Raw genomic sequence first — 24,016 nt, forward strand, 5'->3', positions numbered from 1 at the left:
TCTCCAAGACAATTCACAGCTAAAGACAACAAACCATGGTTAACATAAATCATGGTTTAGTCTTATATGTAAATGCAGGCAATAAGCTGACCATTTTCCATTAAACTGACTTTTCTGTGTACTAAACACACTAGAGAAGGAAAGCCAATGTAAATATTAATTACAACAAAGTAGGGATGTACGAAAGTCACTTACCTTGAACGAAATTTTATTCGCGGTGGGGGGGAGGCGCTCCATCCCTCCCCCCGAAATTCTGGCGGGGGGGAGGCGCTCCATCCCTCCCCCCCGAAATTCTGGCTGGGGGGGAAGTGCTCCATCCCTCCACCCCCGAATCCTGGCCGGCCGGGCCGCAAATGGTGGCGGCCATAGCCGCCGCCGTTTGCGTCCCTGCAGTCAGCCGTGATAGGCTATGTAAATGTTTACGTAGCCTATCACAGCTGAGTAAAAACGAAAACAAAAAAAAACCGCGCGTACGCAAATGGCGGCGCCCATGGGCGCCGCCATTTGCGTTCCTTATTTTGGCACGTCTAGTCTATGTAAACATTTACGTAGACTACGGCGAAAATAAGGGGAACGCAAATAGCTTAGCGTCTACGCTATTTGCACTCCCCTTATTTTCGCCATAGTCTACGTAAATGTTTACGTAGACTAGACGTGCCAAAATAAGGAACACAAATGGCGGCGCCCATGGGCGCCGCCATTTGTGTACGCGCGTTGTTGTTTTTTACTCAGCTGTGATAGGCTACGTAAACATTTACGTAGCCTATCACGGTATTTTTTTAAAATCTAGCCGTGATAGGCTACGTAAATCTTTACGTAGCCTATCACGTTTTTTTGGTTGTTGTTGTTTTTTTTACTGGATATGGTGGCGGCAGCCGCCGAACCGCCGCTGGAGCTGCTGCCGCCAGGAGGATTCGCCCAAGGTAAGTCCCATCCCGGGGGGGGGGGCGGGGGGGCAGACCATTTCGCCACCAATTTCGGGGGGCCGAATGCGCTGGCATTCAGCCTCCCCGAGATTCATGGCGAAATTCTCTGACATCCCTAGAAAAAAGCTAGTTTCAGGTGGGTAGTTTGAATGGATAGAACACAAGTGGTAACAGCAGGGGCGTTGCTAGGGTCTTAAAAGATCCGGGGCACAGGCCCATAACACAAATTTGTGCATACACACACACACACACACGTGTGTGTGGTGCATGCATGCAGTGTGCTTGTGTGTCTGTATAGATTACATACATACATACACAAAAATGTGCACTGACCCCCCACCCCACTTGAACTCAGACCCCAATTCAGCATTTTGGAAAACATCCCACTGCTGCTTGGGCCAAGTTGTAGTCAGGCCACTTCAGCTCAGCACCAAACCTGAATCAAGGTTTGGAAAAATGAGTCTTTATGCTTCCTGTTGACTACCATGGGAAATAAGAAAAAAAACTAACTTTTTTCTCTTGGTCAGAACTGGATAATTTCAGGCATAGTAGCCTTCTAGAAAGGGATTACACCTGCCCAATGTCAGAAAAATAGGTGCAGGGTTTTGATTTTCTTTTAAAGGGAACTTCCAATAACATTTTTTATTCCTTGGAAGAATTGGATAAAAATTTCAGGATTCATTGCCCCATCAGAGGAGATCATGTCTGCCAAATTTCAGAATGATAGCCACAAGGTTTTTTGTGCAAGGGTGGCCTTGACATTTTGAGGTCTCCAAAAGAAGACATACTTACCTCCCTATGTTCCTTGTGGACCATTGTTCTGAAAATTACAGACAGCCTACTGGTGTCCCTAAGTAAGAAACCAGCAACGTTTCAGAAGGATAGGTGCAGCAGTTCATGTGGAAGGGGAGTTCTCCTGTTTGGGGGAGGGAGTGATTTGCTTTCCCTTCCATTCACCCCTTCCTCAATAGCTTCTGGGTAAATTTGTAAGAAAATGCACAGGTCATTAGGGGTGTCCCCTGGGCAAAAACTCTGCAAAGTTTCTGAAGGATATACATGCATTCTAATTTAGAATTACTAGAATTTATTTACATTTCATCATTGTTGGCAGGAGGGGAACATGGGTGGGAAGGTGCTATTGCACTCATGTCCTGCTTGTGGGTTTCCTGTGGGCATCTGGTTGGCCACTGTGTGAACAGAATGCTGTTTCCCGCCTCCCAGCTGAGCAGAGCAGAGCAGAGCAAGCTGCTCCAGCTGGTCCAGGGACTACAGAAGCAGGCAAGCTCCCAGAGAGCGAGCGAACAGAGCGAGCGGACAGGGGGAGCAAACAGGAGTTGGCCAGGGAGTTCGGCAGGGGAGGTCAAGGGGGAGGCCCCTAACATTTTTTTTAATTATTTTTATTTTTTATTTTAACTAACTTTTTTCCATTTATTTGTCTTGTAACACACACTTTCACACCAGTGGGACTCTGCTTTTAACCTCTACTGAGTAGAGGAGCAGGCACAGGCTAGTCTAGAACAATCACAAAGCTAGACACAAAAAGGGAAAAGAGGCTATGGAAGGACAAGACTCTCCAGTGGTGGTGACCTGCAAGGTGTGTGCAATGTTTGTTTTCTTGCCTGAGAACAACATGGCCTACACCTGCAACAAGTGCAAGTTGATCACGCTGCTGGAGGAAAAAGTAAGTGGACTGGAGCGGCGACTGTCGACCCTCCGGGGAATAAGAGAACACGAAGAGTTCTTGGACAGAATGGTGGAACTACAGCAGCAAAGGGCAGACCAGAAGCTTGAAGAGCAACAGCAAGATGAGGCAGTGGGAAATGCTGAGGTGAGGAAAAATGGAATAGGGGATACTCCTTGGAAAAGGGTGACAGTTAGGAGAAGAAGAACTAGACGCCACTCTGCACCAGTGGAAGCAGTGGAGCTGTGGAACCGATTCCAGGTACTTGCGGATGAGACTGGAGGACAGCCTGCAGAGGAAGAATCACAGGGGAACCTGCATGAGAGTGAGCAAGAGGCTAAAGGTCAGACAAACAGAGGCGATGAAACCCAGGCCTACAAGAAGAAGAAGAGAAGAGTGGTAGTAGTGGGAAACTCCTTGCTGTGTGGGATCGAGACCCAAGTATGTCGCGAAGACCCGTGGACTCACCAGGTATGTTGTCTCCCGGGAGGACGGATTAGAGACGTGACTGAAAGGTTGCCTGCACTCATAAAGCCCACTGACAGGTATCCCTTTCTTCTCATCCATGTGGGAACAAATGATACCGCCAAGCAGAGCTACGAAGAGATCACGTCAGACTTTGAAGCTTTGGGAAGGAAACTCAAGAACTTTGGGGCCCAGATAGTTTTCTCATCCATCCTTCCAGTAGTTAGAAGAGGGATAGAAAGGGAATGAAAAATACTCTGGGTGAATGACTGGCTACGAAGGTGGTGCTGACGAGAGAGATTTGGATTCTGGGACCACAGGCTATACTTCCTGGAAGATGGGCTGTTGGCTAGGGATGGGTTGCACCTCACAAAGGCTGGGAAGAATGTGTTTGGCCACAGCATGAAGAACTTCATCAGGAGGGCTTTAAACTGAATCCTACGGGGAAGGGAGATGTAATGTTGGGGGTAACAATGGACATAGGCACATGAAGTGTAATGGAGAGAACAGCTCTGATAGCGCCCAATAATAGTCTTCAGACACATGTAGGAAGAAAGCCAGACTATGAAGCACATGGTCTTCGATGTCTATATACTAATGCCCAGAGTATGGGAAACAAACAGAACAAACTTGAACTCTTAATACAAGAGGGAAATTATGACCTGATAGGTATAACTGAGACTTGGTGGGATGACTCTCATGACTGGAATACAGCAATTGAAGGATATAACTTGTTCAAAAAGAACAGGAGGAACAGAAAGGGAGGTGGGGTTGCACTGTATGTGAAAAATACATATCTCTGCACAGAAATACAGGAGGAGGAGCTTGGTAGCCCCATCGAGAGCATCTGGGATGAAATAAATGGAGCAAAGAATAAAAGGAACCTGGTGGTCGGAGTCTACTACCGGCCACCCAATCAAGGAGAAGGAAGACAAGGATAAAACTTTTGAAAAGCAAATAGCCAATGTTTTAAGGAAGCATGATGTAGTAGTAATGGGGGACTTCAATTTCCCCGATATTTGTTGGGAGACAAATTCTGCAAAACATGGCCCCTCCAGGAAATTCCTGACTTGTGTGGCGGATAACTTCCTCCTACAGAAAGTAGAGGAAGGAACTAGAGGATCGGCTATCCTTGACTTGATCCTAACCAACAGAGATGACTTAGTGGATAAAGTAGCAGTTACAGGAACTCTGGGGGAAAGCGACCATGTTGTACTTGAGCAAGAAGTACACTACAAGCAAGAAGGATCTTGGAATTGTTGTCAATCACAAGCTGAATATGAGCCAACAATGTGATGTGGCTGCAAAAAAGGCAAATGCTATTTTGGGCTGCATTCATAGAAGCATCGTTTCCAAATCCCGGGAAGTACTAGTTCCCCTCTACTCAGCACTGGTTAGGCCTCATCTGGAGTACTGTGTCCAGTTCTGGGCACCACACTTTAAGAAGGATGCAGACAAACTGGAGAGGGTTCAGAGGAGGGCAACAAAGATGATCAGGGGACTGGAAACAAAGCCCTATGAAGAGAGACTGAAAGAACTGGGCATGTTTAGCCTTGAGAAGAGAAGACTGAGGGGAGATATGACAGCGCTCTTCAAGGACTTGAAAGGTTGTCACAGAGAAGAAGGCCAGGATCTCTTCTTGATCATCCCAGAGTGCAGGACACGGAATAATGGGCTCAAGTTACAGGAAGCCAGATTCCGGCTGAACATCAGGAAAAACTTCCTGAGTGTCAGAGCAATACGACAATGGAACCAATTACCTGGGGAGGTGGTGGGCTCTCCCACACTGGAGGCCTTCAAGACGAGGCTCGACAGCCATTTGTCAGGGATGCTCTGACTTGGATTCCTGCATTGAGCAGGGGGTTGGACTCGATGGCCTTGTAGGCCCCTTCCAACCCTACTATTCTATGATTCTATGATTCTATGACTAGATAGACCTTGGTCTGATGCAGCACGGCTCTTCATATGTTCTTAAACAGAGAGTGCCTCTGAGCATGTGCAGAATGTTCTTCTTTCACCACTGAGCACTTGCATTCTCCCCCTACCAATTCTATTCCCCTCCATGCAACTATCCCTCCTCATCCTACCATCCTCCAGCAACTCTTCATAAAAACAGAAGTCTTGTTTTGTGCAACTCCTCTCTATGCACAAGCTCTCATTGTATCTTCCTCCCATAACTTCATTTGTGCCAAGACTTCACCAGGATTCAGCCAATGAGTCTGTTTTCAAAACTAGGGCTCAGTTATGGAGAAACTCTGAGCATGCACTAAGTGCCTTTCCCTCACCACTGAAGCTAGAGTTCATGCAAAAACAAAACCCCCAAACCCCCAAATGACAAAACATGCATAGGACTGAGCTGAAAGGGTAGTCAATTCATTAGACGGAATTGGGTAGGCACTGTATTAAGCCTGCAGTACCATGCTCACAACTCAGGACTTATTTCTGAGTAAACATGCAGAACATCAAGGTGCAAATCCCCCTGCAAAAGTAACTTGCGCTGGAATCCTATGCACACTTTCCTGAGGGTAAGCCTCATTAAACATAATGGGACTTCTCAGTAGGCATACATAGGATTGCATAAATTAGCATTATTTATCTCTCCTCCACTTAAAAAACAAACCACAAACTCCTATTTTTATTAAAGCTTTCTGTTCAGAGGAACACAGGAAGCTGCCTTGTACGGAGTCAGACCCTGGATCCATCTAGCGCAGTATTGTCGACACTAACTGGCAGCAGCAGCTCTCCAGGGTTTCAGGCCAGATTCTTTCCTAGCCCTACCTGGAGATGCCGGGGATTGAACCTGGGACCTTCTGCATGCCCAGCATGTGCTCTAACACTGAGCCACAGCCCTTCCTATAGCTGGATAATGGCAACTAACAAACAAAACAGCCCCAGTTTTGTTTCTCTGCAACCATGTGAACCCACTCTTCTCAAAGGCTTGAGTGAGAAGGAGAAAAACCAACCCTCTTGTCTGTGTGTATAAAGTCAAATACGGTTCAGAACTTTTCTTGCCCGCCGAAGAGAATTCTCTTTAAGAATTCCCCAATGTATGGTCTGGGTGGAATAAAGAGAAAGAAAGAAATAAGAGGATAGAAGAGGAAGAAGAAAAGAAGAATGGTGATTGGAAATGTGCACGGGGTGGAGGGTAGAGAGAATTCCCTAAGCCAAGTGGCTCCTTTCAGAGAGGTAGTACTTCAGAGGAATTTAGGAGGCTGTGGAAGGCTTGTAAGGATTGCACATTCTTAAATGAACTTTATGGGATGAGGTGGCTGAGGGCTTTTTCGAGCTTTTTTTTAAACTGTAGAACCTATTTAAAAGCCCCAGCAGTTTCTCGATCATGACGCCACATAGTCCTAACCCTCCCTTTGGGATTATTTGAGTCCTACAGCTATTTAGGAGAAATTAAAGTGGAGGGGGAGAAAGAAGTTTGTGGCAGCTGATTGGATCCTTTGCTGTACTGAAGCTACTAAACTTCTGCAGAATCCAAAGGTTCCAGTTCAGGGCAGTAAAATCAGATGCTGTGTGAAATACCAGTATTTCACATGGAGCTCTTTCTTCCCTTCCTTCTCCCTCTTCAAAATTTCATTGCAGGCAAGCTCACAACAGTGGGCAGGTAAGGAAAGGGAAGGGAAGGGAAGGGAAGGGAAGGGAAGGGAAGGGAAGGGAAGGGAAGGGAAGGGAAGGGAAGGGAAGGGAAGGGAAGGGAAGGGAAGGGAAGGGAGATAAGTTTTTTGCACCTCAAAAAAACCCTACACCAGAGATTAGGGACAGTGACCTCCTAGTGGTCACCTTCAATAACTTCTGATTAGGATCCCTAATCCCCTGGGTGACTTGACAGTTTTTACTTTTTGTTTTAGACTTTGAGAAAAGGAAACTTTACACATGGCTAGTGCAAAAGCCACTGGACCTAAGTGTCTGATATTTGGTAGATTCAGTCAGCTCCATAGGGCCTGCTAGGTCCCCAAATTCCCTGAATTTATGTGGAAGCACAAAAAAAGTATAGCTCTTCACTTTGACAGATTTTCTTGGAAAAAGCAAATTTTACCTGTGGCTAGCACAAAAGCCACTAGACCTAACTGTCTGAACTTTGGCAGGCTCAGTCATCTCTATAGGGGCTTCCAAGTCCCCAAATTCCATGCACATATGTGGAAGCACACAAAAAAATATAGCTCTTTGCTTTGACAGATTTTCTTGAAAATAGCATATTTTACCTGTGACTAGCACAAAAGCCACTGGACCTAACTGCCTGAAATTTGGCAAATTCAATTAGTTCCACAGGGGCTACCAAGCCTCCAAATTTCATGGACTGGACCTGTCTGAAATTTGGTAGGTTCAGTCAGCTCCACAGGGCCTGCCAGGCCCCCAAATTCCATGCACTTATGTAGAAGCACAAAAAAATATAGCTCTTCATTTTGACACATTTTCTTGAAAATAGCAAATTTTACCTGTGACTAGCACAAAAGTCACTACACCTAACTGCCTGGAATTTGGCAGGATCCATCAGCTCCATGGGGGCTGCCAGGTTTCCAAATTCCATGTATTTATCATACAACTAAAAAGCTTATGGCTGTTTTTGTTTTCCAATGCAAGTCAATGGGGAAACGTTAAAAAAAATGGCAATTAGGACAGCTCAAAAGATCCGGGGCACAGCTAAAAAAAAAGAGCTGCGGCCCATGCCCAGGTGGGCCTCTCTTAACAATGCCCCTGGGTGACAGCTGTCAGGAGCACCCTAGCTGCCTCTTACAGTCCCCTCCAATAGCCAACTCAAGACACAGACGAAGAGGATTCTTTCCAAGGCTTTACTTCTTTACAACTTAATAACTCTTTCAGATGCTAATCACCAGCGACTAAGCAAGGAACTGCACTGGGGTAGTTAGCAGAGTAGCCTAAGCTCCAGGTAAGGCAGTTGTCCCTGTTTGAAGGAGAAGAGCGGGAAACCTCTGAACTTATGGGTTATGGAGAGGTCCTCCCTCTTACCCGTAGGTCCTCGGGATGTGACCGTTGTTTTAGTGCCAAGCGGGCAGAGCTCCTCCTCTCAGCGCCCTCCATCTGGTGCTGCTCCCTGCGTCTGTGCGAGCGTCCAGCAAGACCCCATCCCCCGCTCTCTCGCTGCCAGGGTCATTATCTCTCTCAGGAATGCAGGCAGGAGGAATCTCTCCCTGCCGCTGTGCCTGTGAGGAATGAGTGAGCTCCTCTCCCACGGGTTGTTGCTCTTCCTCAGAATCAGAACTGCTCTGGGGCTCTATGGGCTCAGTTTCCACCCTGACAACAGTTCTGTTCTCAATCCTTTTCCAAATACTGTATTTGTGTTACAGCCTATTCACACAATGACACATAGCTCTGTTGCGCAAACCACAATTAAACCAAGAAGTCTCTAATTAACCATAGTTTAGAACTACATGTTAGAAAAACATGGAGCAGGTTTTTAAATGTTACACATATGATCGCACATGAAAAAAGTCTAAGTTGCCTATGCTCTTAGTAATAGCAAAGAGGTTTCTGATTCAAGTGATTCCAGGAGGTGATATAATAGAATTGTTATAATCATACATCTGTGTTTTTAAATATTTTTTATATTGGTTTTAGTCTTGCCTGGTTGTGAAAATGGGTTCTGTTAGAAAAAAATGTGTAATTAATGGGTTGGAACCAGACTTAGTCCAGCTTAGAGCAGACCCACTGAAATCAGTGGAACAAATTAATCATAACTAACTTAAGTTCGGCTGATTTTCAGTGAGTTTACTCTAAGCATGACCAAGTCTGGATCCAATTCAATATCTTTGTAATGCTCCCTGACCTTTATTGTTGTACTGTTTTTTTAATGTTAAGGCCCACAGTGAATGCAACGAGTGAATGCAATGAGTATGTTGTTGTTGTTGTTCTTGATCTTGATGATGAAAGAAGGACCCGAGGGTCTTATAGGCCCCTTCCAACCCTACTATTCTAAGTTCTATGATCCAAAACTGAGCTGCGTAGTTTTAAGTCCAAGCTGTTAAAGGAGGGCACCTCTAAACATCATTATCAACCCATCTCACTACAGTTGGAGCTGCGGTGTTCCACTGTATCTAGAAGCACAGATATCACTAAAAGGTACCTGGAGGACAGATTCAGAGGAAGCCTACTGAAACTGAGAGTTGCCATATTGAGCTCTACATGAATCAAACGAAGGGAGATGGTGAAGCCCACCGTGGCCTAAAAGGAGTGGATAGGAGATGGCAGTGCCTGTTGGCACAAACACAATATATCCATAACTAGGGTTGAAGCATGGGAACAGAAGGAGCGGCTACTTAAAACTGTGAATACAGTCTAAAAGCCTCCATCACACAAAAGATCCCTGTTCCATATCTCATCATTTCCTAGATTAGGGATTGCTAACAGGTAGCCCACCACCATGAGGCTGGGACATGACTTTGTCCAGCCCCTACAACCTGTTATTTGTGCCCCAGTAGGCACAGTGTACAAAGGGAAGGCAATATGAGGGCTGGAGAAAACCAGTTCTTCCAGGGCCCAGCACAAATCAGCTGAACACAACATCAATTGGTTGATCCCTGAACATCATGCACCATCTTCCCAACCACAATCCCTGAGACAGTTTTGCACTTTTTTTTTAAAGGGGGCAAATGTATACTAAGTGAATAAATATACATTCGGGTTTGTTTGTTTTAAAAAAGGCAAAAGAGCCCATCTGAGGATAGGAGGACAGGCTGAGGCAAGACTGATAACTAAGTCAACACTGGAATCACTGGTATGCATAACTATCTTTATCAAGGTGGGTAGAATTTGGGTGTTACCTCAAAGGAGGGAGAAGACAAACAGCAGCAAGTAATAGTGGCAACTGCTGTTTTGATGTATATTTGTACGCATTCCCCTCCCCGCCATACATAGAATGGAAATTTCACTGCCTGTAACCGCAGGTGGATTCTTGCATGTATCCACCATACCTAAGCAATAGCGTTTCTTTATGTGACTTCTGCTCATATAATGCCTAAACATGCACATTCAAATGCATCAATAAGTGTTAAGAACATAAGAACATAAGAGCAGCCCTGCTGGATCAGACTAAGGGTCCATCTAGTCCAGCATTCTGTTCACACAGTGGCCAACCAGATGTCGACCAGGAAACCACAGGCAGGACGTGAGCGTAACAGCACCCTCCCACCCATGTTCCCCAGTAACTGGTGTACCTAGGCTCACTGCCTCTGGTACTGGAGGTAGCACATGGCCATCAGGACTAGTAGCTGTTCATAGCCTTCTCCTCCATGAGTTTGTCTAATGCCCTTTTAAAGCCATCCAAATTGGTGACCATCACTATGTCTTGTGGTAGCAAATTCCATGGTTTAAGTATGCGCTGTGTGAAGAAGTACTTCCTTTTATAGGATGACCCTGGGTTGTAGTATTATGAGAAAGGGAGAAAAATGTCTCCCTATCCACATTCTCCACATCATGCATAATTTTGTACACTTCTTTCATGTCTCCCCTTACTCGCCTTTTTTCCAAGCTGAACAATCCCAGCTACTGTAACCTTCCCTCATATGGATGCTGCAGCCCCTTGATCATTTTAGTTGCCCTTCTCTGCACTTTTTCCAGCTCTACAATGTCTTTTTTTAGGTGCAGTGACCAGAACTGTACATGGTATTCCAAGTGTGGTCGCACTATAAATTTGTATAAAGGCAGTATGATATTGGCAGTTTTATTCTTGATTCCCATCCTAATTAAGCCTAACATGGAGTTTGCCTTTTTTACAGCAGCCGCACACCGGACTGATGTTTTCTTCTAGCTGTCCACCACAACCCCAAGATCTCTTTCTTGGTCAGTCACCACTAGCTCAGATCCCATCAGGTTATACCTGAAGTTGGGATTTATTGCCCCAACGTTAGGCACCAATAACACACCACTGGGAAATACACAGACAGCTGCTTTCCAGTGGCACATTGTCAGCATTCAAAGAGGCCTTTTGGCACATAGATGTGTGTCAATCATCACATGCAGAGAAAGGGAGAGAAAAAAATGCAGCTCCAGGAACATGTCCACACAGTTTACGTAACTGCGACTTGCCATTTTCCATGAGATAACTGCACAGATCACCTGGATTCTTGCATGTGTAACGTCCACAACCACATGCTCTGCTATCATACATTAGTGTCTGTTGTGACATAAATATTCCTCTTTAATTGTTGAGCAATAAACTGAAGTGACTAATGCAATTAACGCCAGGAAAATTGCCATGTGCTGCCATAAACTGACAGTTTAATAGAGTTCTCCACAAATATATTACTTCTTCAAGTACATGCAACAGAATTTTCTGCTTCTGGATGGTGCTTGTGTATTGGTGGATGACGAAGACGAACAGACCACAATGGGTGTGAAATACACACATGCATATCCTTTTGTCTCCAAACAGACACAAAAGATTTAAGACTAACAATGACTCTATGAGCATCTTTACACCAGCCTAAAATTCCACATTTAAAACAGGGCTTTCTGCTTCCATTTTAAATCCAGGATCACAACGGACTCCCTACAGGGTAGCACTATCTTTCCCTCAGTAGGGAAATGCAGAAGAATGCTATAGCATCATTGCAAATGTCACCATATGCTGTTTGCCACATGGCTCCTCATCCAGGGCCAACTGCTTTCAGGTGAGTAGGACACAGAGCTTGTATAATATAATGCTGGAACACAGAGATGCACAAACAAATCCACACATACAAGGAACATTTCTTCCTTCCCCACGCATCAACTGATCTATGCTGATCTGCTGCTCACATGCAGACTAGGTATGAAATACCCTACAGACACACAGCCCTACTGGCTTGTTATATCTTGAGATTTATTCACTCCCATTGTGAGCAGCAGGAAACATAAAGGAACACACTGACCTGGTTCTCACATCATGGTAAGCCACCATGAGTTAATTTACCTGCAGGGCTCTGAGATGTGCACCAGGCACCATTTTAAATATGCACGCCACTGCCATAATGCACCACAGCTTGTCGTGTTGTGCAAACCTGGGCATCATGGGTTATTTGAGGATTATGAGTTATTTAATCCTCAAATAATCCATGACATCCAAGTTTGTACAAGCATATTCAAAATGGCGGCCGACACAAGTCTCAGAGTCCCACAGGTCAATTAACCCATGGTAGCTTAATGTGATGTGCAAACTGGATGATTGACTGAGTTCATACAACATGACAACATTGTTGATGAACCCTGGGTTGTTGTTGAAATGTGGGTTGTTTAAACCCAGTTGTGCTAACAAACCATGGTTTGTTACCCACAAACAAGTCACAGAAAAGAACCATGGTTTGTTGTTGGGTTGTGCATTGTGAGTTGTTCATGGTTAACAAACCATGGTTTGTTAACGCAACTGGGTTCACACAACACAGCAACCCATGTTACAACAACAAACAATAGTTCAATGGCAACTGACGGTTCAACCCATACCCAACCATGAATGTCGGTTGCTGTTTTGTGTGAACCCAGCCAGTGTGTGGAGCAGCCATCCAGTATGTTCTTTCAATGTGAGGCTCCATATTGGCTGGGACCCTAAGTTATAGCATATTTGGTTACTCCAACCCAAAACTGTGAGTCAGTTGTAATGGGGAATACAACTGCTAACCTAGGTATGTGCAACACCTACACACACACATGCACACACTAATATGGTCATGTACACTCCTGGAAGTAGTGAAATGGGTGAGGGGAACTCTTTACATGCAAGCTATTTTTATATCTAGTTGTCAGAACGTCTCCTTTTGTGCTGATACTATGTTTTCGGTTTTAGAATTTGATCCCATAATCCAGTGGAATTTGTAAGGGCAGACTTTCCTTTTTTATGTCATTTTCCATTTGGTTTACAAGCTGCTTATACAGGCCTTTTACAAGACAGTTAACGTCAATCAAAACCCTTGGTTTAGTTCAGTAGTTCTCTCTTTTATAAAAAATAAAATAAAATGGGGAAAGCTCTGAAGGATTTCTGGAGAAAAAGTGTATGGGCCACTTTAAAGACACTTAGCAACAGGTAAACTTCCCCAAATGATCTCAGGAGATGCTGCTGCCATGGCTTCTTCATAATATATTTGCATCAACACTGAGCCCAAAAAGTAGAAGACAGGCTGGACTATCTGTGTGGGACTAGTCATGATCAGGGAACAAGAAAGGAAAATGTTTTACATGTAGAAGTCCCAGGGCATGGTTGGAGGGCACACGATGCTGCCCTTGCTGAAGTTAAGGGGGACTGTGTCTGGTCACTGACTGGATGGAAAACTGTCTTGTTGTTGTTGTTGTTGTTCAGTCGTTCAGTCGTGTCCGACTCTTCGTGACCCCATGGACCATAGCACGCCAGGCCTTCCTGTCCTGCACTCTCTCCCGGAGCATGCTCAAGTTCATATTCATTGCATTGGTGATGCTATCTAGCCATCTCATCCTCTGCCGTCCCCTTCTCCTTTTGCCTTCAGTCGGAAAACTGTCTAGGAAGCATATATACATTGCCCTGTGTCCCATGACAAAAAATGGGATACAAAATAGTCGTAAGTAGCAGCTTTGAGAAAATTAAGAGGTATCCTAAGTCCATGGTGATTGTAAATATAAAAAGAAAACTCAATGGTATGTTTGTCAAATAATGTGAATGTGGGAGCAGGATTTGTAGGGAAGGAGCGGTGGTGGTCAGGGAAGGAGCTTCAACCATCTCCTTCCCCACCACCCAATCCAGGTAATTATTCCCCTGTCTCCCAGAGGGTTTTTTTTTCCTACTCTCAGAGCCTGACTAGGAGGAAAACAGCCTTGCAAAAGTAATTGAGGGGGAAAAGTGGCAGGAAGAGGAACATTAAACCTCGCCTCCCCTCCCCTCCCCCTTTGCTACTTTCCCCTTGCAAATGCCTGCGTTCCCTATATTTCCATTGCCAGTGTGCCATGTAGTCCTGGCCTCAGTCTCCCACATTATTTTCTGGCTGGAATTAAGAAAAGGGAAGCCTCATTAAAAGCAATTGAAAGCTCTCCTTTCTCCTTATGACATTGGGCTGGATCCAGACTTTGTCTTCACAGTCAGAAAGGTGGCTTCCATCCATGAAAGGCTTTTGATCCTGCAGAGGGAGCCCACTGGTGTGTGTGTGGGGAGGCTTTTGTTGATGGCCCACTCCCCCTGTTGCCCCTAATGCCACATCCCATGCTGTTCTGGAGGGTCTCCCAACCCTCTGGGAACATTGTGGAAAGTGGTGCTGGGGGCTGCAGGGGGAGGGGGAACTGACAAAAGTCAATGAGACTTTCAGTGGGAATGAAGTCTGGATCCAACCCAGTATCTCTAGAAAGATTGCACACCAAATACTAGCTTAAGCAAAAGCTGTTCAAAATTAAAAAATAAAATATCAAAATTTTTGTCAAGGATATTTTTGAAGCAACAATAAAAACACATGGATTTCTGGGATGGCTGAGATCATCAGTGGGATAATATCAAGTATGTTGTTGTTGTTCAGTCGTTAAGTCGTGTCTGACTCTTCGTGACCCCATGGACCATAGCATGCCAGGCCTTCCTGTCCTCCGCTCTCTCCCGGAGTGTGCTCAAGTTCATATTCATTTCATCGGTGATGTTATCTAGCCATCTCATCCTCTGCCGTCCCCTTCTCCTTTTGCCTTCAATCTTTCCCAGCAATCTTTTCCAGTGACTTTTCTCTTTGCATTAGGTGGCCAAAATATTTGAGCTTCAGCTTCAGCATCTGTCCTTCCAATGAGCACTCAGGGTTGATTTCCCTTAGGATGGACTGATTTGACCTCCTTGCAGTCCAGGGGACTCGTAAAAGTCTTCTCCAGCACCACAGTTCGAAAGCATCGATTCTTTAGTGCTCAGCCTTCCTTATACTCCAGATCTCACAGCCATACGTTACTACTGGGAAAACCATAGCTTTGATTAGACGGACCTTTGTCGCCAAGGTGATGTCTCTGCTTCTTACTATGCTGTCTAGGTGTGCCATAGCTTTCCTCCCAAGGAGCAAGCATCTTTTAATTTCATGGCTACAGTCACCTTCTGTGGTGATCTTGGAGCCCAAGAAAGTAAAATCTGTCACTGCTTCCATTTCTTCCCCTTCTATATGCCAGGAAGTGATGGGGCCAGATGCCATGATCTTTGTTTTTTTAATGCTGAGTTTCAAACCAGCTTTTGCACTCTCCACTTTCACCCTCAGCAAGAGGCTCTTGAGATCTTCTTCACTTTCTGCCATTAGGGTGGTATCATCTGCATATCTGAGGTTGTTGATAATTCTCCCGGCAATCTTAATTCCGACCTGTGATTCATCCAACCCGGCGTTTCTCACGATGTACTCTGCATATAAGTTAAATAAGCAGGGCGACAATATGCAGCCTTGTCGTACTCCTTTCCCAATTTTGAACCAATCGGTTGTTCCCTGTCTGGTTCTTACTGTTGCTTCTTGGCCCTCGTACAGGTTTCTCAGGAGACAGGTAAGGTGGTTTGGTACTCCCATCTCTTTAAGAATTTGCCACAGTTTGTTGTGATCCACACAATCAAAGGCTTTAGCACAGTCAATGAAGCAGAAATAAACGTTTTTCTGGAATTCTCTTGCTTTCTCCATGATCCAGTGAATGTTGGCAATTTGATCTCTAGTTCCTCTGCCTGTTTGAAACCCAGCTTGTACTTCCGGTAGTAATATCAAGTATAGCCATCTTTAATTAAAATGATGTACATCCAAGATGATCAAAGGAGACATTTGGCTAGACACAAATATCCTTCACACTGATATAAAACAGTGTGTGCGGGTGGGAAGGAGGAAATGAATTCAGATACAAAGATTCTGATTTATCAAATTTCAACTGCTAAAGCTTCTCCTGTGTCATTAGGTAACTGGATAGGCAAGTGTTCAATAAAAGCCACAGGGCTATTTCACAAATGCTATTTCACAAAAAAGGCAAATGCTATTTTGGGCTGCATTAATAGAAGCATAGCTTCCAAATCCTGGGAAGTACTAGTACTACTCAGCACTGGTTAGGCCTCATCGGGAGTACTGTGTCCAGTTCTGGGCACCACACTTTAAGAAGGATGCAGACAAACTGGAGAGGGTTCAGAGGAGGGCAACAAAGATGATCAGGGGACCGGAAACAAAGCCCTGTGAGGAGAGACTGAAAGAACTGGGCATGTTTAGCCTTGAGAAGACTGAGGGGAGAGATGACATCGTTCTTCAAGTACTTGAAAGGTTGTCACAGAGAGGAAGGCCAGGATCTCTTCTTGATCATCCCAGAGTGCTGGACACGGAATAATGGGCTCAAGTTACAGGAAGCCAGATTCCATCTGAACCTCAGGAAAAACTTCCTGACTGTTAGATAGGGATGTACGAAAGTGTTTTACCTGTATGCGGATGTGATTCGCGGTGGGGGGGAGGTGCTCTGTCCCTCCCCCCGGAATCCTCGATGGGGGGGGAGGCGATCTGGTCCTCCCCCCCTGGAATCCTGCCAGGGCCGGCCGCAGCCGGAGTTCTGGCCGTGGATGGGCTGCTGCGGATGCAAATGGCGGCCGCCATAGCGGCCGCCATTTGTGTCCAGCCAAGCTGCCGTGATAGGCTACATAAGTATTTATGTAGGCTATCACGGCTAACTCCCCGCCCCAAAAAACCAGCGTGCGCAAATGGCGGCGGCTATGGCGGCTGCCACTTGCGTTCCCTATTTTTCGCCGTTCTAGCCTACGTAAATATTTACATAGGCTATTACAGCGAAAAAAAGGGGAATGCAAATAGCGCCCACTACGCTATTTGCGTTCCCCTTTTTTTTGCCGTAATAGCCTACGTAAATATTTACATAGGCTAGAACGGCGAAAAATAGGGAACGCAAATGGCGGCCGCCGTAGCTGCCGCCATTTGCGTACGCTGGTTTTTTTTGGGGGGGGTTAGCCATGATAGGCTACGTAAATACTTATGTAGCCTATCACAGCTGCAAGATGCCAATGGAGGCCGCAGCAGCCCGGCTGCGGCCAGCCAAGAGACCAGCCGCCGCCGCCGCCGCATCCGCCCCAGGTAAGTTCTGTCCCAGAGGGATTCCATGGGGGGGGGGCGGGGGGGCAGGAGGCCATTCCGCCACGAATTCCGGGGGGCCGGATTCTAAAGAATCCGGCCCCACTGGAATCCGTGGCGGAATTCTCTGCCATCCCTACTGTTAGAGCAATATGACAATGGAACCAATTACCTAGGGAGGTAGTGGGCTCTCCCACACTGGGGGCGTTCAAGACAAGGCTGGACAGCCATCTGTTAGGGATGCTCTGACTTGGATTCCTGCATTGAGCAGGGAGTTAGACTCGATGGCCTTGTAGGCCCCTTCCAACCCTACTATTCTATGATTCTATTATTCTAAATTACCTAGCCACAAACCCATATTTGCTGACAAGTGGACCCTCAGACAATCTCAGCCAATGGGGCTGTTTGCAGATCACAGTGTCATATCATGGATTAACCCATGATATACGGGGATGTGTGTCAAATGCAAGCCTCTTCCATTTTCTGTAAACAACTCCAATCAGCACAATCGGAGGTTATGAATATACGAAGAGCCATGCTGAATCAGACCAAGGGTCAAGCTAGTCCAGCATTCCATTTACACAGCGGCCAACCAGCTGCCCACAGGAAACCCACAAGCAGGACATGAATGCAATAGCACCCTCCTGCCATGTTCCCCAGCAACAAGTTGGCAGTGTGATGTACGAACCCAGACTGATGGGTTGTTTAGGGGCTAAACAACCCAGCAGTTAACCCAAGAACAAACTATGGGTTTACTTAAATAACCCCTGATTTGCTACCATGACATGTGAACCAGGTCAATCTTAGTTCCCTTGTGACTGCACTTCTACAACATGTGTTATTATTTTCAGACACCAGATCAACATACTCCACTTTTGAACTTAGGTGAATATATCTAAAAATAATATTTGTGGGACAGAAATGTGTCATATAGCTGAGGGATGCTTCCATCATATTATCCCAAGCACAGGAGCTGTACTCTCTTCTATTTGTGATTTTTTTTTGCCCTTCAGTAGTATGCCTCTGGCAGACAAAGCTTTTGCAAAGGCTTTAACAGTAGCATAGAGTGCATAATAAAGTAGACTCGACAACTACTCTTTAGGGAGATTAAGAGATGGGGAAAAAATATGCAGACAGACAGATCTGGAAACTGCAATTTAAAATTCAGGACTATTTGCAACACAAAAATCCATGTTTATCTCAATCAGAGACAGCAAAAATAAAATCCAAATGCTAAGTAATGAGGTTTTAACAGGATACCCAACATCTGTTAAAATGTTAAACGTATGGCTCTAGAGACATATAAAATATTTACATCTACCGCTCTAAAATATCTATGCATCCTTATAACCTGGTGGCCATACAAAGCAGGGCAAAAAACAGGGAAAAGTCCCTACTCAAAACTGCACCAGGTAAATTTGGATGGATCAACTAAAATGTGCATGTGACTTAAACAAAGGCATGCAACTCTATCTTGAACTCTTGATCATCTGCCTTATTTTGTTTCCGTACTGGTGACACATAAGCAGTGCTGATTCATTCAAAACAGCAACAAATGAATGGAAGACAAACCAGAATGGTTTGACGGCATGTGATGCTGTTGTATTGTTAAAGCTAAGCTGGTGTCTACCTGGTCTGTGTCTGGATGGGAGAGTGCCTGGGAGCTCCAAAAACAGACGATATATTAAAATTAAATCTTCTAACATCAGCCCACAAAGAGTGTAGGGATCAAAAAAGTAGGGTGGAAAATAGGCTTGTTTCACCTCGTCATCTTGATCTGTGTCGTTATTGCTCAAATTATCATCCCTGATTACTCACTCCTACATCGTAATCTCAACCCTAAAGAAGTACATAGAAGGAAGTCAACAATGAAATTAAAAAGATGGTATGCAAGAAAGCAATTATAATAAAGGACAATGGCAGAGGTTCCCCATAACTCACTAATATGTAATTAGTGAAAGTTTATCAAGCTGACTGAAGGACATCATGATACATAGCAAGGTAAAAAACATAGGTAAGGGCTTTTCAATCAATAGGACACATAAAGAAAAAAATCCTTACCAATCCCAAATATGCTACCTAATGGATAAGCTGACCAAGAAGTATCAAGATATTATTGTTTTATTATTACATTTATATGCTGACTTTTTCCTCTTGCAAAGAACCCAAGGTGGCTTATATAGTCCTCCTCCTTTCCATTTTATCTTTGCAACAACCCTGTGAGGTAGGTTAGGGTGAGAGTTAGTGACTGGCCCAAAATCACCAAGCGAGCTTCATGGCCAAGTGGGGACTAGAACTGGGTCCCAGTCCAACAAGCTAACCACTACACCACACTGGCTCTCCAGATCTATTTGCCATTCTCCCAAGATACAATAGGATTGTACCTCATCACCAGACCAGATCAAAAGTAATCCCATATCCGTCCATAGATTGTGCACTTCCATTGAAAAAGGCATGGTACGCAAACTCTCACCAGACAACAGTAAGCAAGGCAAACCTAATGCTTTAAGTTCAATCCATCTCCTATTTCTTCTAGTTGTGGATCATTTGGGCATTTACCTTCAGAAACACTCACCTTTGACAGTAACTTGAGCACTGCAGGATGCCCTTCCAGCACTATTTTCTACCAGACAAGTGTACGCCCCATCATCTTCTGGTAAGGCATCTTGAACAGTCAACTTTGCAATTCCATCTTCAAAGACAGAATGCGCATATTGAATTGGCCGATCTACAGAAGAAGAAGAAGAAGAAGAAGAAGAAGAAGAAGAAGAAGAAGAAGAAAGGAATTGCTGAACATCTCAGTTGCCAGCCCATACACTTTAAACCATCAGTTGCTTGGCTTTATAGCTCATTTGTAGTGCAATCCTACGCATGTTTACTCAGAAGTAACCCCACTGAGTTTTATAAGGCATACTCTTGAGTAACTGGGTATAGGATTGCTGCCTTAATTGCCTTCCTCTTCTATTACAGTCAAGGATTAAATGCTAATCATAGACATATATGCACTACTGCCCACAAGATTACAATGCAAAAAGAAGTTTCTCTCAAGGATCGATCCTTTAACTATATCCTTATTCTGCTCAACTGTGAAGAGACACACATACACACACACATCTTTGTAAAGTACTCGCACAGATGCCCACAGTGAATTCTTCAAAATTCACACTAGGCAAATATATAGGGTGGGGTGCAAAGCGGCACAACAGCAAAGCAACAATGAAGCTCTGGATCCACTGTGGATGCAGTCAGTCTTAAGGTAAAATGTATAAGGAAGATAGAAAGACTAACAACAGAGTATTGAAAACGTATTTTAAGCTAAACTGCCAGTCCTGATACCCATTTAACAGCACAGCTACTGATGAGGACAGAAGCTGAAATGTTTAGCTTAAAATATATCTTTAATACTCTGTTGTTTTTCTATTATATATATAATAGATAAAAATAAAATAAAAATAATTTATTTTCATTCTACTCATATCTGATCTAGGTCCTGGAATCCTTTCTGGAGGTTTATCAAGTAAAAACAACAACAGAGAATTAAAAAAAAACAGCTGTAAAAGCCAAAACAAAACAAAAAGGCAGCTGCACCAATGTTTATCATTCCTGGTGTTCTAACCAGTAAGTTAGAAGCCAGGGGTTCTAAGCATTATTTGGAAGCTTGAAGAAATCAGTTGCCCTTGATACTCAAAATGCATCAGGAACTATAAACACTGGTGCAGCTGTCTTTTTTGTTTAGGTTCACTAAGTACTCTGCCTTATAGGAACTTCTTGTCCAATTAGAGCATTGGATGACCATTCTTTCCCTCCATCAGCCTTTGACCTTGATATCAAACTGGTCCCCATTCTGCATGTCTTGGCCTGAAGGCTGCCCTTCGTTTTTATCATTTTAAAATGTATATGCCACAAGACATAACACATAATGTGAAAATCAATACACAAACAATATCAATATAATTTAAATCACAACCAATATAATTTATGTCGCAACGCATCAGAATTCACAAGCCAGATCATCAAGGCCCCAGCCCTAAAATAGCCTTCTGAAAGTTAAAAAAAAAACCAAACATTTGGCTTGCTCAGTCTCTTTGGGGCCCCATCTTAGGCTGCAATCCTAAGGATTCCTACTAGGAAGCAAGTCCCATTGAACTAAATGGAACTTACTTCTGAGTAATCATACTTAGGACTGCACTGCTAACCTTGCATGTTTTCCTTGAGTCTGTCCCATAGTGTTGACCGTACATAGGTTGGTCCTAAAGCCCATTATCCTCCACCCATTCCCTGAATCCTGACTTTGTTTACAGATTTCAGCCCGGGAAAACTTGTTAGCCATGCCTTATATACGGCACTTTTAAACTTCCTGTGTCAAAGTTCTGGTCCTGTGTTGGAACTTTTCACAGGCACTTTCTGGCATAAGCTGAGAGTACTAGCAAGTGTCATCTGTGCACTATGGGCCCAACTTTAAAAGCAACTCAACTTTATTCTAGTTTTGAGAACCACTGGATCCAAGTCTGGCCCAATATGGGGCCATTTTAACTTGTAAATTCCAAACACGAAGCTACAGCCATCCAGGTGATCAGTACCATCTTACTGAGAGTACTGTCCTGTATCACACATCATTTTGCCATGAGCACCATTAAGCATGCCTGGAGTTAACAATCACAGATCAGGAATGCAACTTTCTCCTTTATTTGGTTACAAGCAGCTATCCTTTCCTGCAATGTATCCTTCCCTGACAGAGTGGAGCAGATTGTTTGCATTCATGTGGATATCGCAGTTAGGCAGCTTGATCCTTAAGCAGTCATGACCTAAAGGGTATATATTGAAAAGCAGCAAAAAAATCTGAGCATTCAGCTACAGTTTATAACCTAATCCAGGTCTGTTTCCAAATGATGTATAAACAGCTATGTATCATTATCAGAAGCAAGAGAGATGAGAGTTACTTGTGGGCTTTGGGACTTGGGAATGGAAGTAACATGTTTATACCTCACAGATAATATACAGTGTGCCTGTTTCATTTCACATTTACATGTTTCTTACACTTCTATTACTCAAAACCATCACTGCCTGCTGGCTTACAACTGGAGTTAAGTTTTTAATTTTTAAGTTCCAGAGCCCTAAATGGTTTGAAAGTGTTTTTTTTTTTTTAATTCTGGGTGATGGTGAATGCTACCTGAGCATTCCCATTGCAAGCGGGAGCAGCTAACAACCCAGGGACACTCTGTCTCTGGATTGTTTGCCATGATGTGTGAACCAGAAATTCTGGCTTGTCTGTCCCCTGATAAGCCAGAATGAATCACATGGTTGGAACCCATCTTTAAAAATTCTGGGTTATTGTGATCTGTGAACCAAGCCAGTAAGTTCATTCCTTTCTCCATTATGTGTCAGCCGGTTGAAGCAGAACAATCACCCTAACTATGGTTTGTCAATAGCTTGTGGATTCAGTCATAACAATTAGTCATAGTTGCCACAAACTGTGGTTTGCAAACCAGCTTCAAACCATGTTTGATATCCTAGTTTGGCAGCCCCTTACAAACCATCGTTTCTAAGAAGAGGGTTTGGAGTTATGTCTGAATGCAGCCGCTAGGGGCGGGGGTAATGCAAGGGCAGTTCTGGGCAGCTGGTGGCAACCCTTAAGAATAGGAGTACTTAAGAGATAGCAACTGGACTCAGCAATGTTTCGTTTTGGGAAGCCTCTTCCTCATTGCACACAAAGAAGGGGTCTGGAATTCTCTGGCCAGAAAATGAACATTCAGATTGAAATACAATCATATTCATACAAGATAAACACAGTTGCATTCATCAGCTTGATGTGCACAGTTATTTCTTTCTCTAGAATTGCTGCGTCGTGGACTACAGTGAGAAGAATTAAGATTTTTACAAATTAAGAAAAACGCCCTTACATCAGATGTGTGAAGGAAGTTACAGACATTGGGATAGAGCCAGACTTTGGCATACTTAGATTAGACCCAGTGAAATCAATGGTCCTCACTAACTTAAGTCACATTGATTTCAATGGATCTACTCTTACATATGATTAAGTCTGGACCCAACATAATGTGAAGATGTCTACGTTCTGGCCAGTAAAAGAAAACCGCCCTCTGGACTATGAGAAGTTCACTTAGCATAGATGCCATCTGTTTTACCTTTTGCAGATGGCCATCCTAAACACATGGCCATCGAAGGGGCAAGGCTAGCACTTCCTCTTCTACCGGTAGAGCCCCTTCAGGTATATAATGCTTGAAGGGGCCTTCAAGTCTCACCAGTTTCAATAGCACCCTAGCCCCATGAGTGTCTACGTTTACAATTTTGCAGTTAGAGGAATTTGGGGGAAAGAAAAATAAGGTCCCATTCACCATTGTTGATAATTAATCAGGTAAACTACAACATACTGGTTCAAAATTTAAATCTTATTTCCTGAAGCCTGCATTCTCTTGCAATAAAGTCCACTCTTGAAAGCCAACAGCAGGAAATGCAGCCTTGTCACAAACGGCCCCTGCTGGACAACCTTCAAAATGGCAACGAAAGTGCTTTCTTTTTTCCCTTCAGACTGCCTTGTCAGATCTTACAGATCACACTCCATATAATGTGTGTGACCGGGCGGGAGGGGGTGCATGTGTGTGAGGGTAGTGAGAAAGAGGTGGGGAAGCTATGGCCAGAATGATTTGCTCTTCTAAGAGTCTCATAGACAGTTCATATGTACCTTACACTGACAGGAACATAGGAAGCTGCTGTATTCTGAGCCAGACCATTGGTCCATTTAGTTCCATTCACTGATTTGCAGCAGCTCTACTTGTCTCAGACCCTAGAAAGCTGCTGCCAATCAGTGTAGACAATACTAAGCTAGAAGGGCCAATGGTGTGACTCTGTGTAAGGAAGCTTCCTATGCTCAGGTCAAAGTAAGGGCCGACACAAGCTGCTTTCCTGACTGCCTGCCC

General features: G+C 44.3%; 1 protein-coding gene across 4 annotated transcripts in view; it reads right to left on the minus strand.

Moving 5' to 3' along the window:
• MYLK (myosin light chain kinase) overlaps positions 1 to 24,016 on the minus strand; it is a 274,020-nt gene that overhangs the window by 120,385 nt on the left and 129,619 nt on the right. For all 4 annotated transcript variants that reach the window (XM_084807373.1, XM_084807386.1, XM_084807368.1 and 1 more), the window contains one exon: positions 19,657 to 19,809. In XM_084807373.1, the coding sequence (XP_084663499.1) occupies positions 19,657 to 19,809 (153 nt within the window). The remainder of the gene's footprint in view (positions 1 to 19,656; positions 19,810 to 24,016) is intronic.

This window comes from Heloderma suspectum, chromosome 1 (assembly GCF_057233095.1).
Source record: "Heloderma suspectum isolate Gila_16-S chromosome 1, 16-S_ref, whole genome shotgun sequence".
NCBI classification, from domain to species: Eukaryota; Metazoa; Chordata; class Lepidosauria; order Squamata; family Helodermatidae; genus Heloderma; species Heloderma suspectum.